This window comes from Talaromyces rugulosus, chromosome IV (assembly GCF_013368755.1).
Source record: "Talaromyces rugulosus chromosome IV, complete sequence".
Lineage (NCBI taxonomy): Eukaryota > Fungi > Ascomycota > Eurotiomycetes > Eurotiales > Trichocomaceae > Talaromyces > Talaromyces rugulosus.
The window spans coordinates 2,319,318-2,334,408 of record NC_049564.1 but is presented as its reverse complement, the minus strand read 5'-3'; the positions used below and the strand labels follow the sequence as shown (position 1 = coordinate 2,334,408).

At 44.8% G+C, this 15,091-nt stretch overlaps 5 protein-coding genes across 5 annotated transcripts; 4 read left to right on the top strand and 1 right to left on the bottom strand.

The window, feature by feature from the left end:
* Positions 1-173: 173 nt before the first annotated feature.
* On the top strand, positions 174-3,978 carry TRUGW13939_07619 (uncharacterized protein; the record flags this gene model as incomplete). Its single annotated transcript, XM_035490758.1, has 2 exons — positions 174-193; positions 249-3,978. The coding sequence occupies 2 exons, from the start codon at positions 174-176 to the stop codon at positions 3,976-3,978; spliced, it is 3,750 nt and encodes a 1,249-aa protein (XP_035346651.1).
* A 3,145-nt stretch (positions 3,979-7,123) lies between these two features.
* Positions 7,124-7,795, top strand: TRUGW13939_07618 (uncharacterized protein; the record flags this gene model as incomplete). The annotated part of the gene is made up of 1 exon (XM_035490757.1): positions 7,124-7,795. The coding sequence occupies one exon, from the start codon at positions 7,124-7,126 to the stop codon at positions 7,793-7,795; it is 672 nt and encodes a 223-aa protein (XP_035346650.1).
* A 109-nt stretch (positions 7,796-7,904) lies between these two features.
* On the top strand, positions 7,905-8,360 carry TRUGW13939_07617 (uncharacterized protein; the record flags this gene model as incomplete). Its single annotated transcript, XM_035490756.1, has 1 exon — positions 7,905-8,360. One exon carries the CDS (start codon positions 7,905-7,907, stop codon positions 8,358-8,360), a length of 456 nt encoding a protein of 151 aa, XP_035346649.1.
* A 1,322-nt stretch (positions 8,361-9,682) lies between these two features.
* TRUGW13939_07616 (uncharacterized protein) lies at positions 9,683-11,644 on the bottom strand (the record flags this gene model as incomplete). The annotated part of the gene is made up of 1 exon (XM_035490755.1): positions 9,683-11,644. The coding sequence occupies one exon, from the start codon at positions 11,642-11,644 to the stop codon at positions 9,683-9,685; it is 1,962 nt and encodes a 653-aa protein (XP_035346648.1).
* Positions 11,645-12,018: 374 nt separating this feature from the next.
* On the top strand, positions 12,019-13,454 carry TRUGW13939_07615 (uncharacterized protein; the record flags this gene model as incomplete). Its single annotated transcript, XM_035490754.1, has 3 exons — positions 12,019-12,350; positions 12,419-12,971; positions 13,038-13,454. The coding sequence occupies 3 exons, from the start codon at positions 12,019-12,021 to the stop codon at positions 13,452-13,454; spliced, it is 1,302 nt and encodes a 433-aa protein (XP_035346647.1).
* Between the last annotated feature and the right edge of the window lie 1,637 nt (positions 13,455-15,091).

The following is a 15,091-nucleotide window of genomic DNA, read 5'->3' as shown; positions in this document are numbered from 1 at the left end:
TCAATTACGGAGCGTGCCCAAACCTCTGCGCTATTCTGGGAACCAATTGTTATGGAGCCTCCAGTGGGGCGGCTAGTCCAAAACTTCGGGAATTCGGAAGCCAGCAATCGTGGTTTTTCATTCCAGGGCAACGTCTACGGGAATATCCAAATAAACCGTTAGTTGCCACCGTCATGGCCAGCAACCTGCCCTTGTACTCGACCGAGAGATTGGTGATCATGGCTAACTTCCCAAGATTCACACAACAGTCCGCCGGAACTCGTCGATTGTCTCCCAGAAGCCGTGTTTAATGCCGCAAGCAAAGACCATTCACCTTCTTGCCTCAAGAACACACGTCGAGATGTCCTCAAACAGATTGAGAAATGGGCCAACAGTAGTGATGAAAGACGAATATACTGGCTCAAGGGCATGGCTGGTATCGGGAAATCTACCATTGCTCTGACGGTCGCCCGCAAGTACGCCGGACTGGAACGTCTTGGCGCGAGCTTTTTCTTCTCTAGAGGCGGTGGTGACCTCGCATCCTCTAGGAAATTCGCGGCCACAATCGCCGCTCAGCTAGCCGACGCCATACCAGGTCTCCAAAGACTCATCGAAGACGCTATTACATCCAACAGTCGGATTCGCAGCCTAGGATTATACGGCCAGTGGGAGAAGCTGGTCCTTGAACCGTTGTCCCAGCTAGGCAAGAACGTGTGTTTGCTCCCAGTTGTCGTCGTGATTGATGCACTGGATGAATGCGACAATGAAGATGATGTCTCCTTGTTGATTCAATGCCTCGCTGCCGCTACGGCTGTCGAAAGCTTGCAGTTGCGTGTCTTCGTCACAAGCCGACCAGAGCAGCCAATCAATCTCGGTTTCGATAGTATCTCGTCAGGTTTGCACCGAGATTATATCCTCCACGACATTGAACAGTCTATCGTGGATCAAGATCTAGTTCTTTTTTATAAGGACAGACTCTCACACACTGCCAAAAAATTCGGCCTTGGCAATCGCATTCTCTCCGACGAGACCATCCAAATTCTAGTCAGAAAGTCCAATGGTTTATTTATCCACGCTGCCACTGTGTGCCGCTTTATTGAAGAGGGAGGGCAACTCGCTGGTGAACGTCTCTCCCTTGTCATTGCCGCAGGCAGCACGCCAAGCAAGCCAGAGAAGGAGCTAGACCAGATATACACCACCGTCTTAATACATTCACTCCCAATGCAACTTGAGCCGGAGGAGGTAGCTGAAATGCAAGCATTGTTCAGGCGTATTGTCGGGTCTATTATAGTGCTCTCTGAGGCGATGACACCTACTGATTTGGCGGCGATGCTTGGAGAACGCAAGGATGTTATTCTCTCGACAATACATGGTCTCCATTCATTGTTGGATGTTCCTGGAGAAACCAAGCCTATCCGTCTCCTGCACCCATCCTTGCGGGATTTTCTTCTGGACCCTGTGAGATGCCAAAGCGAAAAATTCTTTGTTAACGATGAAACTATCCACTCTCATCTGTTCAGCTGCTGTCTACGACTCATGAAGAATCTTCTCAAAAAGAACATATGTAAGATGGAACAGCCTGGGATACGGACTCGTGAAATTCCTAAAGCCACAGTGAAGCAATGTATTTCTCTTCCTCTTCAGTATGCCTGCCGTTATTGGATATATCATCTGCGGCAGAGTGGCGTTGATCCAAATGACAGTACAGAAATAATGGATTTTTTTCAGACTCGTTTTCTCTACTGGCTTGAGACACTCAGCTTGATCGGCAGGCTATCAGAAGGCATTACTATGATCCGCTTGCTAGAAACAAAATTAGCAGTCTCATTTACCACACTCAATTTGAAAGGGCTCAATTCGACCAAGCTTCGGACAATGCTCTCTTCGATGAAAAAACAGTTGAGACTGAAACCTATCTATGCTGCGTCATCGTCTCATCCTTCAGGCAATATTTTGCATGCAACGGTATATGACGCAATGAGATTCGCCCTCAGCCACGGTGCGATTATCGCAGAGACTCCGCTCCAAGTATATTGCTCGGCTTTGGTCTTCAGTCCAGAAAAGAGTATAATACGAAAGCATTACTCAAATGAGATTCCAAAGTGGATACTACAGCGCCCGATAATTCATGAGGACTGGAGACCGTATTTACAAACACTGAAAGGCCATTCAGACTGGGTTACCGCCGTCGCCTTCTCCCCGGATTGCCGGCTCATAGCGTCAGCGTCACGTGATAGGACTATCTGGCTCTGGGATGCGATCACAGGCACAGAACAGCGCGTGTTAAAAGGTCATTCAAACTGGGTCAACGCCGTCGCCTTCTCTCCAGATAGCCGGCTCATAGCGTCAGCATCACGTGATAGGACCATCCGGCTCTGGGATGTGATCACAGGCACGGAACAGCGCGTGTTAAAAGGCCATTCAGGCTGGGTTAACTCCATCGCCTTCTCCCCTGATGGCCGGCTCATAGCGTCAGCGTCACGTGATTGGACTATCTGGCTCTGGGATGCGATCACAGGCACGAAGCAGCACGTGTTAAAAGGCCATTCAATGCTGGTTAACGCCATCGCCTTCTCCCCAGATGGCCGGCTTATAGCGTCAGCGTCATGTGATGGGACCATCTGGCTTTGGGATGCGATCACAGGCACAGAGCAGCGCGTGTTAAAAGGTCATTCAAACTGGGTCAACGCCGTCGCCTTCTCCCCAGATGGCCGGCTCATAGCGTCAGGTGATGGGTCCATCCGGCTCTGGAATACGACCACGGGCACGGAACAGCGCGTGTTAAAAGGCCATTCAGGTTGGGTTAACGCCATCGCCTTCTCCCCAGATGGCCGGCTTATAGCGTCAGCGTCAGATGATTTGACCGTCCGGCTCTGGGATGTGACCACAGGCATTGAGCAGCGCGTGTTAAAAGGCCATTCAGACTCGGTTAACGCCATCGCCTTCTCTCCAGATAGCCAGCTTATAGCGTCAGCATCAAATGATGGGACCATCCGGCTCTGGGATGCGACTAAAGGCATGAAGCAGCGCGTGTCAAAAGGCCATTTAGACTCGGTTAACGCCATCGCCTTCTCCCCAGATAGTCGGCTCATAGCGTTAGGGTCACGTGATAGGACCATCCGGCTCTGGGATGCGATCACAGGCACGGAGCAGCGCGTGTTAAAACATTCAGGCTGGGTTAACGCCATCGCCTTCTCCCCTGATGGCCGGCTCATAGCGTCAGCGTCACGTGATGGGACCATCCGGCTCTGGGATGCGATCACAGGCACAAAGCAGCGTGTGTTAAAAGTGTTAAAAGGTCATTCAAAGCTGGTTAACGCCATCGCCTTCTCCCCAGATGGCCGGCTTATAGCGTCAGCGTCATGTGATGGGACCATCTGGCTTTGGGATGCGATCACAGGCACAGAGCAGCGCGTGTTAAAAGGCCATTCAGAATGGGTCGACGCCCTCGCCTTCTCCCCAGAAGGCCATCCAAACTGGGTTAACGCCGTCGTCTTCTCCCCAGATGGCCGGCTTATAGCGTCAGCATCAGGTGATGGGACCATCCGGCTCTGGGATGCGATCACAGACACGAAGCAGCGCGTGTTAAAAGGCCATTCAGACTCGGTTAACGCCGTCGCCTTCTCTCCAGATGGCCGGCTTATAGCGTCAGCGTCACGTGATGGGACCATCCGGCTCTGGGATGCAATCACAGGCACGGAGCAACAAGTATATGTGACCGAAACTACTCTTCTGTATTTGTCCTTTTGTGGAACTCTTCTCATCACAGATCGCGGTGTTCTTCGGCTCCCTCAGGTTGTGCCGCAACCACCACAGCATCATATCTTCGTTTCAGGATCCTGGGTACGGAATGATGCTGAAAACTTTCTTTTTCTTCATCCTGATTATATAGACCATGTCTGGTTCGTTTCTGGCGATATTCTGGTTTTTGAAAACGATTCAGGCTCCTCCATTCTACAATTTGACCATTTATCCAAGATTATGATCGGAGGAGGGTAAGGCTTTGGTTCCTCTAAAATAAAGGCCTTGTCCTTTTATAGATGAACGGGATTGTTTCTTTATTTTCAAATATCTCTTCAAAGGAGGGTCAGTGAGAACAGAGGAATTTATACAATTTATCATGCTACATAGTGCATCGCCACAGTGGTTCTTTGAATGTCTTGCAGGTTCCACATTTTCATGACGTATCCTCGAACTTGTCATTTGAGATAGGCAATTAAATTGACATGGTATTGTAAGACACCGTAATTTGCTTACAGTTACATAAAAAGGGTCACTAATATGCACTGCTTTGCTCGTTCCCCTACTGTACCATAAATATCCTACCTACATAAATTTTCTTACCGTTATACCTGCATGTCGAAAGTGCCCTTCCGCACTCTCTTTTCTGTCACCAACTGTATGAACGCATTTTCGGAGAAATGTACAAAAATCTTGATTAGGACTTTCTTCGTATGTTGGCCAAGTTTTCTTGATATAGCCCTTCAGCTCTGCAAAGAATTATCCTCAATGGGATTAAAATCTGGTGAATAAGGTGGCAAGAACAATAGCTTGACACCTGCATCAGAGCACAACTGTTTGACTTGGCTTGAGCGATGAAAGGATGCATTGTCTATAACTAGGACAGATTTCGGCGCCGGCCACCTCCCACAGTGCCGGAGTAGCCGCTCAATGAAATTTTCGAAGACCACAGTATCAGTTGAGCCTTGAAAAATATCAGAAGTGATGATACCGTCCTGACTATATGCTGGCAGTATCTGATAGCGTTGGCCCCGATGAAATTTAGATGTTTGAACTGGAGTTACCCCAAGTGGAGACCACCCAGTTCGTCTATTTCCTATTCTTTTGTCACATCCAGACTCATCGACAAAAACCAGATGATATGACTCAAATTCAGATAGCTTATGTTGGTAGAAAGCCCTTAATTGACAATTTTGCTCTTTCGCTTTCTGTCGAGTTTTCTTTTTCGTCCAACCACGCTGGGAAAGGGCCCGTTTAATGCTAGACGGTGATGGTAGAATATTAAATTCATTCTATAGAAATAGAGCCACCTCTTCGATATACATACCGGGTTTTCCAGTAAAATGATTACACAACCTATTGAGCATCAGAGGAGTAATGCTTGGTGGCCCACCAACACGGACAAGATGAGGTCTGGCGCTGCCAAATAGCCAGAGCTTTCTCCAGATATTCGCTACTGAACCCTCAGAACATTTTACCGCCCTTGCTATCCGTAGAGCAGTAAATTTTCCGCTCCTTATCATATGAACAATCATTGCACGCCGCCGGGACTCGAAATTTCGTGCCATTTTTGTGCATTGTAGTGTCACAATGGTGGTGTTGAGTTAAAATGACATCATCGTATCACGCCGCACGGTAGACATTTAAGTGTGTTTCTAGCACTGTAATAGTACGGTTTACGCAGTACATCTTTACGTTTAGTATCATACCATCCAAGTTTAGTACAAAAGAGTAAATAACACAGTAACCGCGTAGGGATTAATAGGCTTGGCATTAGGGTTTGAAAACAAATCTCTATATCTAAGACACTTAAGGCAATTTCGGGCGCGACTGTAGCTCTAATTACAGTCCTCGTCACATTTCTTACGGGCGAACTTTATGCCTCGCCTAGGGGCCTGTGGTCGGCCATTGCCTTTGGTTCTATTCGTGCAGGCCCGTTGGCCAGCGGCTACAAAACCTTTGATCCTGAGATGGATAACGACAAGATCCCATGTGAATGTCTGATAGAAATCCCGAGAATGCTGGGAGTGCTGAGAGTAGAAAGTTCGACAGTGCTTCGGTTGCCACTGCGGTCAGGTGGTTGCGGTTCGTGTACATCTGGTTGGCACCAGCGTACTAGACCAGCGTGTCGGAAATGGCCTTTCACGCGCTTTTTTCTCGCGCACCGACTGTATCTACACACCACTCTAGGAAGCGACTGATGTCTTGATTGGGGTCCTCTTCAAATACTTTCCAATTTCGCTTGATAAATGCTTTGAGTTCAACGAAGAATTCTTTAATTGGATTTAAGTCTGGTGGTAAATATACCAGTTTAACACCTGTAGTCGCGCATATATCTTGTATTCGATCTGAGTGATGAAAAGATGTGTTATCTATGATAAGAACTGATTTTGGTTCTGGCTATTTTTTATAATGTTGAAGGAGCTACTTGATGAAATCTTCGAATATAATAGTATCTGTGGAGCCTTAGAAGATTTGAGAGAGCACTATACCATCTTGGGAGTAAGCAGACAAAATTTGATAATATTGCTCACAATGAAATTTGTATATCTACAAAGGTGTTACACTAAGAGGAGACTAGCTGGTTTGTCTAAACCTTACATGTTTGTCATATCTAGATTCATCTATAAAAACCAGCTGATCTAGTTGGAAATTAGAGATATAATATCTATATTTATCTTGCAAGTCTTGATTGTGTTCCTTTACCTTATTTTATGCTGTTTTCTTCGACTAACTAATCGAGGTAAGGACCTTGCTGATGCTATTTGTTGTTACATATATATTGAACTTATCTTATAAGAAGACAGCTATCTCATACAAATATAAAGTAGGTTTTTCAATGAGGTAATTACAAAGAGCTTCTAGCATCACCAATATGATGAGACGTGGTTGATCAGCCTGAATCAGCAGGACCTTGGCTTTATTAAAATGTTCTAGATTCGATTGTATATAATAAACTAATTGTTGGCTACATTTAGCAACACTGGCAATCTCTGGTATTGTGACCCCATTGCTACTCAACATATTATAGATAAGTTGAATTTTTGATATTGCAAGTCTTGGTGTTATGGTATGATAATGTACTCTAGAACGTCTCTCTCTGGTGTTGTCCCATGCTGGAGATTTGAACTCTGGCGGCAGATGGTGATGAGTCATAAGTGCTAGAAAGTATTACAGGTAGTTTACAAGCGTATCTGTTCCATAACTAACTATCTAATACGACTAACGCAAAATTTCACAATGTAGAATTATTCCGGCGCTAGCCACTTATACACTAGCGTATATTCGCAATCCAGATTTCCGGAAAATTGGAGAATCGACAGACAACAGAGTCCAATCACAATTATTTAAACAGCCAAATACCCCCCTTCCCTCTTCCGCCATACCATCTTCCAAGCCCAGCATGTCTTCACCCAGGATATCTGATCAAAACTACGCGCTCTCTGCAAGCCCCGACAGGGAAAGTGCTATATCTCGAGACGCCGCGAGAATGATGGAAAAGTTGAACCGGAAAGTAGAAGAAAGTGGTTACAAGGCCTACCTAGGAAAATCGGGCACTAGTGGCCCATCTACAGCTTCTGTTGATGAGTATTCCGACGATGATAGCAGCGGAAGCGAAGAGGAACCCCCGATGAAAATGTCGGAGTACTCCAAATCCGACGGCGCCGAACGGCAAAGAGAAGCCAATAAACGCCAAAAAAAAACCAATGAGTTTTACAACTCCTTAACATCCTCCGTCCAGAGACTTTTTCGCTTCCCAGATGATGGGATGGTGGAGCTTACTTTGAAACTGAAGGGAATTGACGTCAACTTGCTCCAAGACCTGGCAAAAAAGTGTCGTATGTCCCATAGGTCGCCTAAGGAAATGGTACACAGAGAAATCAAACGCAAAGGCTATCCACAGGAATGGGCAAGTGATATGCTTCAGATCTGTGTAGTCTCTGTGGATACGTTACTTGTGGACGTCTCCAATCAAGCCAATGTTATACAGGACGGTGTGGAGCAGCTACAACTTGCATTGAACAAGGTTTTCGAGCTTAGGAACCTGAGGAGTGATACTTTCAGTTATACGTAGTTAAAGTTACTTGCTCCTAGGATCCGTTTATCCGGATCCAGCAATCAACATTCTCTAAAGTTATATAAAGACAACCTTCCCGGGTATAATACTTCTTCACCAAACCAAAATGTCCAAACTTGGCAAGAATTCATTTAAAACCTTTTTCCGAGAATGTGCAAAGATCAAACTGAGCAGTCTTTCGTATAATCAGTTTAACCCTTTTTCAAGGCAACTGGACCCCTGGAACGTGTCTCGACTGGTTAAAGACTTTCAGGATTACGGTTGCTTCCCTCTGGACCCAGAAAATCGTGTCTCTGCTCTCATCTCGGAAAATATCTTTAAAGAAGCGCTTCGATTATCCAATTTGGCCACACTATGTGAACTCCAAGAACTGCCATGGCTCAAGCTTCCAGAGGGTGCCAAGGTGGAGTTGCTCACGGGACATCACAGAATCGTGGCGGCTTCCAAGATCGTTGAGGCCGAAGAAGACCCGGCTGGTGACTCGAGTGAGAAATGGTGGGTGGTCAATCTATACAGCGAAGGTATGGCTACAGTGCCATCTTGGGGTACGTCTAACCAATAATAGAGCTCCCTAGGTCGCACTTTGATAGTCCTACCATACTCGCGGGGTCATCCATAGCGGGCTGTTTATCCGGGAATAGATCGCCGGCCGCGCTGATGCAGGATTTGTGGGGCCGTACGTTGGCAGCGAATCGCGTACTAGGAACGTCAACTAGGGGTATTGCTTCTCTCTCCGTCCTTTTAAGGGCAGACTAGTTAAATATATACACAAATCCTATATAAAAATTGTCCTAGTAAACCAATACTTGCCACACTGAAATCACACCGAAATCAGGGTCTGCATTCCATGGTTTCCATCCTATAGACTTATATTCCTAATCAGGTTAGTCTAAACCCTTGCTCGTCGACACGCGCGAGGACTTACGTGATCTCGTTGGAATGGGGATTACAAGAACGCGTCGGTGTCATATTCAGATAGTACATACAATCATATACGTTTTACCATAGTAACTTGGGTACCCCCCCTAACAACACCTCGTACGCATACATTTACTTGTCTTCGTGCACGATATGACTTCTTGATAAGTCATCCCACAATATTTAAGTTTAAGTACATAGATTTATTGATGAATTACGAGACAACTTATAACAATAATGCAGGCAGGTTTTGCCGAACCCCAATTTTATGACATCCAATTAAGACGAGCCACGCAGACAGCTGAACGCAAGATGCCTCTCCCTGGCCGCACCCTGCCGCTCCTCAGGGCGGCAAGCCGCACGAACTAGATTGGGACAGGCAACCCCATCTCGCCCGATGTTATATATGTATCTTGTGATTTGTGAAGCTATTCCTAACGTCCCTAGAGAGGCCTACTCTCAGGAATTCCTACTAGCCTGAATGAGGAGCAAATAAAGAGACTTCAGAATGCATGGAGGAGTTTATATGATTCTTTTTCCGTTCTACCGAATTCTTTTGTATGTAAAGCTACGTATAGCTTAGTACACCGGACCTGTTTGGTGATAATTGGTTTCGTAACCTTACCGGGAATGCTTGTATAAAGGCTAAACCAATTGGCCAGCTGCTTATTATCACGCTACATTTTAATATCCCTAGATTTAGTTTTGACAAGTACATAGAGACTTTTCCCATAGCATACTGCAGAATGATGAATTATCAGTAAGAACTGTGAGTTTTTAACTGGGTAGAATATCCGATTGGTTAAAAGCTGCTCCAAATTTACTATTCTTGGATGGGTCAGTTTTTAGGAAGCTCTTGAATCCAAAGTAGACCCCAAGTATAGAACTAAAAGGAATTTTTCTAATGGAGGAAACCAACAAAAATAAAATTGCAACTCAATTTAATAATGGCCATGCTCAAACGCGCTAATATCGAACGCGTTTTCCCATCAGGGTCTCTAGTTGAACCCGACCGACCCGTTCGTAGCCACACATGCCACTGACGAGACCGAACTCGCGATCATTCTGACAGCTCGGAAGATAATGTGGACTGCCATGACCGAGTCCTTCATACGTTTCGTCGTAAATTTCCTCCAGCTCCATCGTCTTCCAAAAGAGCGTCGTTGCTACTGATGATAGCGTTCCCCCATTCTGGAGAAAATTGCGACTGTGATTAGGCCATTCATTTGTATTTCGAACCAGGAGAAGAATGTTCGCCTCTGTCGGAAGCATGTTCTTCCTGAGGCATGAAATTAGATGGTTCCATAACATACAAAACCCTATGATCATCTCTTTGTTCACTGCGAAACTTTGAATGATATGCTCTGGCAAGTATCTAAACAGGTTTTCATTTTCTTCACACCAGGCCGGGCCATCCAATGAAGCTCCATGTGTGTAGATAAAGTCAAAGGTTATCTCCGCAGTTAATATGAGCCTGTTTCGCATTCGAGGACTGAGGAATCCGCACAGGCAACTCTCACAGGTGCATCCAAACTTCAAACGTGAGATCTCGGCTTCTGACAGCCGTTCCGGTGTAATTCCCTTTAGCAAAGCTAAACTAAAGATCGTAGCTTGATCATATCCTGAAAATAGATCTGATATATCGGTACGTGCATCAAGGCGCTGGTGAATTCTCCGCTTTTGGTTCGCTGACTCTTCTAGAGCATCCAGTGGTGTGCTTCCGTCAGCATTCAATGCATGACATAGTTTCGGGTTGCTGTGCATCAGCCATCGTGTGCTCTCTATCTTTGATGAGCATGAGACAAGGTGAAGAAAGGTGTCTCCGTTATCATTCCTAGCTTCCCATATGATATCATCAAGATGTATGTCAACGAATATGTTTTTTAGCCGTGTGAGACATTCTGTATCATCAATTGTCGGAAGTGCCATGGCTAAACTATCCATTTCCAATGTAAAAGACGATGGCTTAGAGGAAGGCAAATCAAAATCTTGCTCCGGGCCTATCTTGTGACTCGGATGATTTCGATCCGGAGTATAACCAAGCCAGCGCGAAGAACAGATTCTTCTAAAGCCAAGTGTTCTCCAGAATTTGAGAGCATTATTGATAAGTAATTTCTCAGACTGCTCACCTCTTGAGTGATCGGGGGAGACTTCAGTAATGGTCATATCAGGCGAGGTTACTGCAAAGAATCCCCGGCTTTTTTTCGCCGTTAGTTCTAGGATTGCGTGGGTTAACTTTGAACCTATTCCTTTACGCCGATTGCATCGATTTACTCGTATATCGCCAATGAGAAGTATATCCCCGTTATTTAGCTCATCTTTCCAGACCCCGGAGCCGCGCTTGATCGGGTGGTCCTTGAACTTGGGCTGTAAACAGCCAAATCGATCAAAGACCTCAAATGCCAGTTCGGCCAGTTCATGCTTTGGTTCTTCCATGTCATCCCAGAAAGTATCTGCAACCTGCCATCTTCGAACTAGATATGCCTTGCAGTCTGCAATTCGTGTTTCCCGCGAACAACGGTTTCGTTGAAATACAACTTCCCCATGTATCATTTCCAACCATTCAAAGTCCGAATAAGGATCGACATAATTCTCCCAGTCTGGAATCTGAGTTTCTAGATCAGATGTGAAACTTTCGGAACCAGCATCAGAGGACATCAGATATCCGCGTTGGTCTGCTAAAATTTCCTCCCGCGTAACCTCGTCGATATCCAATGCGGTCGCCATCGTTGATGTGTAGTTTGACGAAGACGTGTCCGAATCATGGCGATAAGGGTCCCATCGGGTAGCTTTGGAAGGCGAAAAAAGATTCAAGTGCACTTTAATCTGTGCTGCGATATCATGGTTCTTTTTGGTTCCAGTTCCTCGATTGTATTTGTTTTTATTGATTCTCTCGGACCGCTTCCTTGATCTTCCTCGTGCGAGCATAATGAGAATGTCGGGATTGCGTACGGGATAATAGAGGTGGCTCAAAATCGAGTTTCCGAAATTTCGAAGAGTTGGGAGTTTTACTAAAGCACCCTTGGGTTCTTTCTTATAATGGTCCTTCTATGCGCTATCTTTCCTTATTTGGCTATCTAATAAGGCGCAGGTTAGCATGGTAAATGCGCCTTGCTAACTGGTTTCAGCCTTGCTGCCTAAACCCCTCTCTTCCTCTTTCGGTCTGTCTAAATACGCTTTGCTTCATTTTTCATAATAATATATCTTTTTCTTTTTCTTTCCTTTCTTTCTTTTTTTTGTTAATGATCGTGTTGACCGTAACGAATCAGTTTCCACCGCACGTATAAAAGTGATCGGGAGACATGGATACCCCCATGACTGAAGCCGACCGGACAGCGGCCATCGACCAGCTTCGCAAAAATGTTTTTAGTCGTACATCACTAACTTTTCTCCCTCATCGCCAAGATCGTTTTATGGAAGATTATTCTGATCTTCCAGGAGGAAAAAGCATGTCTATTCGTAACCGAATCAAACTTATTCCCGATAATTATCAGAGAAAGTTTCTTAGACGTGTCGAGACTGTGGTCCAGCATTCCAGGCAGGCTTTGTTAGATCATTTCTCTGAATTCAACTGGGAAGCGGACGCCTGGAGAGATATCTTTGGTAGACTTCGAGATGATGAACGACTCCGCATGTAAGTATCAAATTAAATTTCGGGACCCCCCGGACAATAACGTGGCGGCTTATCTTTCTTTGTCTAAGGGACAAGCGCGAATATAATTACAAGGCGACTATTCTCGATAATGTGGAGATTGAAACGAGTCGATATAAAAACTTGATATATATGGGGAAAATAATTCCAGATATCACTTTCGGTCTGTCCGTGTATGAGTCTGGAGACCCAGAAGACGAGGGTGTTGATGAGAGGGAAAGAAGGATTCGAAGATCCCTTGAGGAGACTCAACTAGGAAATAATATCTGGGAGCTTGATGGATTATCTTTGGTCACTGATCCGAAATGGGGCGAACATACTCTTCTTTTCCCATTTGCAGTATATGAAGCCAAAAAGGACGAAAAGTCCGAAGTTCAGGTTAAGCTACAATTGAAGCTTGCATTCAATACCTATCTTCAAATGTTAGACAACCTGGTTCGTCAACCTGGAAAAAAGGAGTACCAATCGCCTGAAAGCAGAATATTTCCCATATTTGGATTTACTTCTAGCGGCAGTATGTGGAAGATGTATGTTGGTTATCTGCCTAATTGTTTTCAAAATGATCCTGATTCGGCCGATGATCCTCTTTGTGATGATGATAGCGTGAGCTACAATCTAAATCTTTTGATATACCCTCATCCTGGAACTGATCCTATTTTTGGTCTTTAGCACATGAAGTTGATATGGTGGGGGGACACGTGCAATCGCCAACATGCTGGCGAGCTCATTGACATGATTGACCAAATACATGAATATGCAGTAACTTCGCATCGACCATTTGTGGCTAGCCATATCGACGACTGGAAAGTATTTATGGGGCGCCGGTATCATAAATGGATTATATCCGATGGTTTTGATCCAGCTGACTCGGGGAAAGATGTGGAGCCTGGCTGGTATTCAGTGAAGAGAAACGGGATGGAGGTACGCAAATTACTAAAAGCCAAGCGCAAAAAGGGTATGGTACTCACAGATGACGAATTGAAGCGGTCAGTTCTCGAGACAAGGTTGAATGAAGCCGAGAATACAAAGACTGGAGGGTCCCCCCGACGCCGAGGAAGACCGAGGAAGGTGCAAAAAATAAAATAACAAGCAGGAGCATAGCCTAGTTTATCAACCCATCCTTGCATTCATTAGGTAGATTTCAAGGGTTTTTTTCAACGGTTATCTGTTTAGTTTCCAGTGCTACAAAAAGTATCTCAATATAGCCTGCTCATTATCATCATATGAAACCTTGAAATACACATCTACCTATGTATAACTAACTCTGTCCAGGAAGCATATATGTAAATTATCAATTGATATGTGCAGTAGCTCTTGTCCCTTCCTCGCCGTTTTTACTTGGTATTACATGAGCAACCATCCTTCCATCACTGAACACTGCTGAGCATTCACTGAGTATTATATCCATGCTCACTGCGAAGTGTAAGTGAATAGAAGTGACCACTTCTTTGTTTACTCACTCTTTTGCTCACTCTCTCGATCACTAAATTTACTCAAAATTAGACTATTTGATGAAACTAGCCACTTGAGCCTACTGCTCACCCTGGTCCATGGAAGTATGCAGGAGCGCAGAATACTACTCTATTTGATACGATCAGCTTCCACGAGGCATATGGCTCAAAGTGACGTGTCCACTATCCCATGTTTTGGAACATGCCTGCGAACGAGGTGATGGATACCGAGATTATTCTCTCACACTATGAGACGTTTTTTATTGTTTCAAAAACACCGCTTCCAACACTTCACTCGCCGGCCTTGTATTCTCCCCCAGAAGAATTCTTCAATGATCACATCACCACCACAGCGTCAGCTATTCAAGAGTTTCTCAAGGCAAGTCATTGGGTGTCTTGGGAATGGACCACTAGCAGCAAGTAAACAACACCGCCTAGAAAAGTACAAGTTTGATCACCACCAAGCCCTAGCAACACTCAAATCGATATATGAGCTTTCTATATAAATCATTAAATCTATACAACTAGTACATACGACCATAGGGTGTGGAAAACAGGGCTTCCCGTCCGCTCAGCCATACTTAAGCCACACGCCGGCTGGTTAGTAGTTGGGTGGGTGACCACCAGCGAATCCCAGCTGTTGTATGTTTTTGTTTTTATGCCTCTGTTTCATTCATTTTCTTGATTCTTTCTTTTTAGTGTCAAAAATATGCTTCTTTGGTGGAGTGAATGTAATCAGTATGGCGGCAAGACCGGAACCGGAGAAATATCCCCCATGCGGACTACCGCTTGTAGAGGTGTAGATTGGAACCTTGCCTCCGGGCCGCGCCACCCATGTACCGGACTACATCTACCGAACCAACCCTGCATAGTCGCGATACTAGTCTGGAGCTAGCTACATCAGGTTAATGAGATCTACTACCACTGTACTCGACGACTCGTATTCCTACTACGTACTACTTACTATGTAACCCTTAATACGAGAATATTCTTCATCTAGATAATGCTTGACCCTAGGTTTTATTGTAATAGATATATTGGATTCATAATATATCTAAAAATATGATATTTTTACGAGCACTATATAATAGAAGGCAAAGCCAACATTGAAAAAAAGCAAATTTCAAAAATTTAGTATATGCAAATAATCCTTAGAGACTTAGACGTTAAAGGCGATAGAGCTAGCCAAAAAAACAGAGATTTGGAATTTTAATCATTCATAAATTTTTATTAGTTATGCAAATGAATGGCGCTAGCTGAAAAAGAAATTTG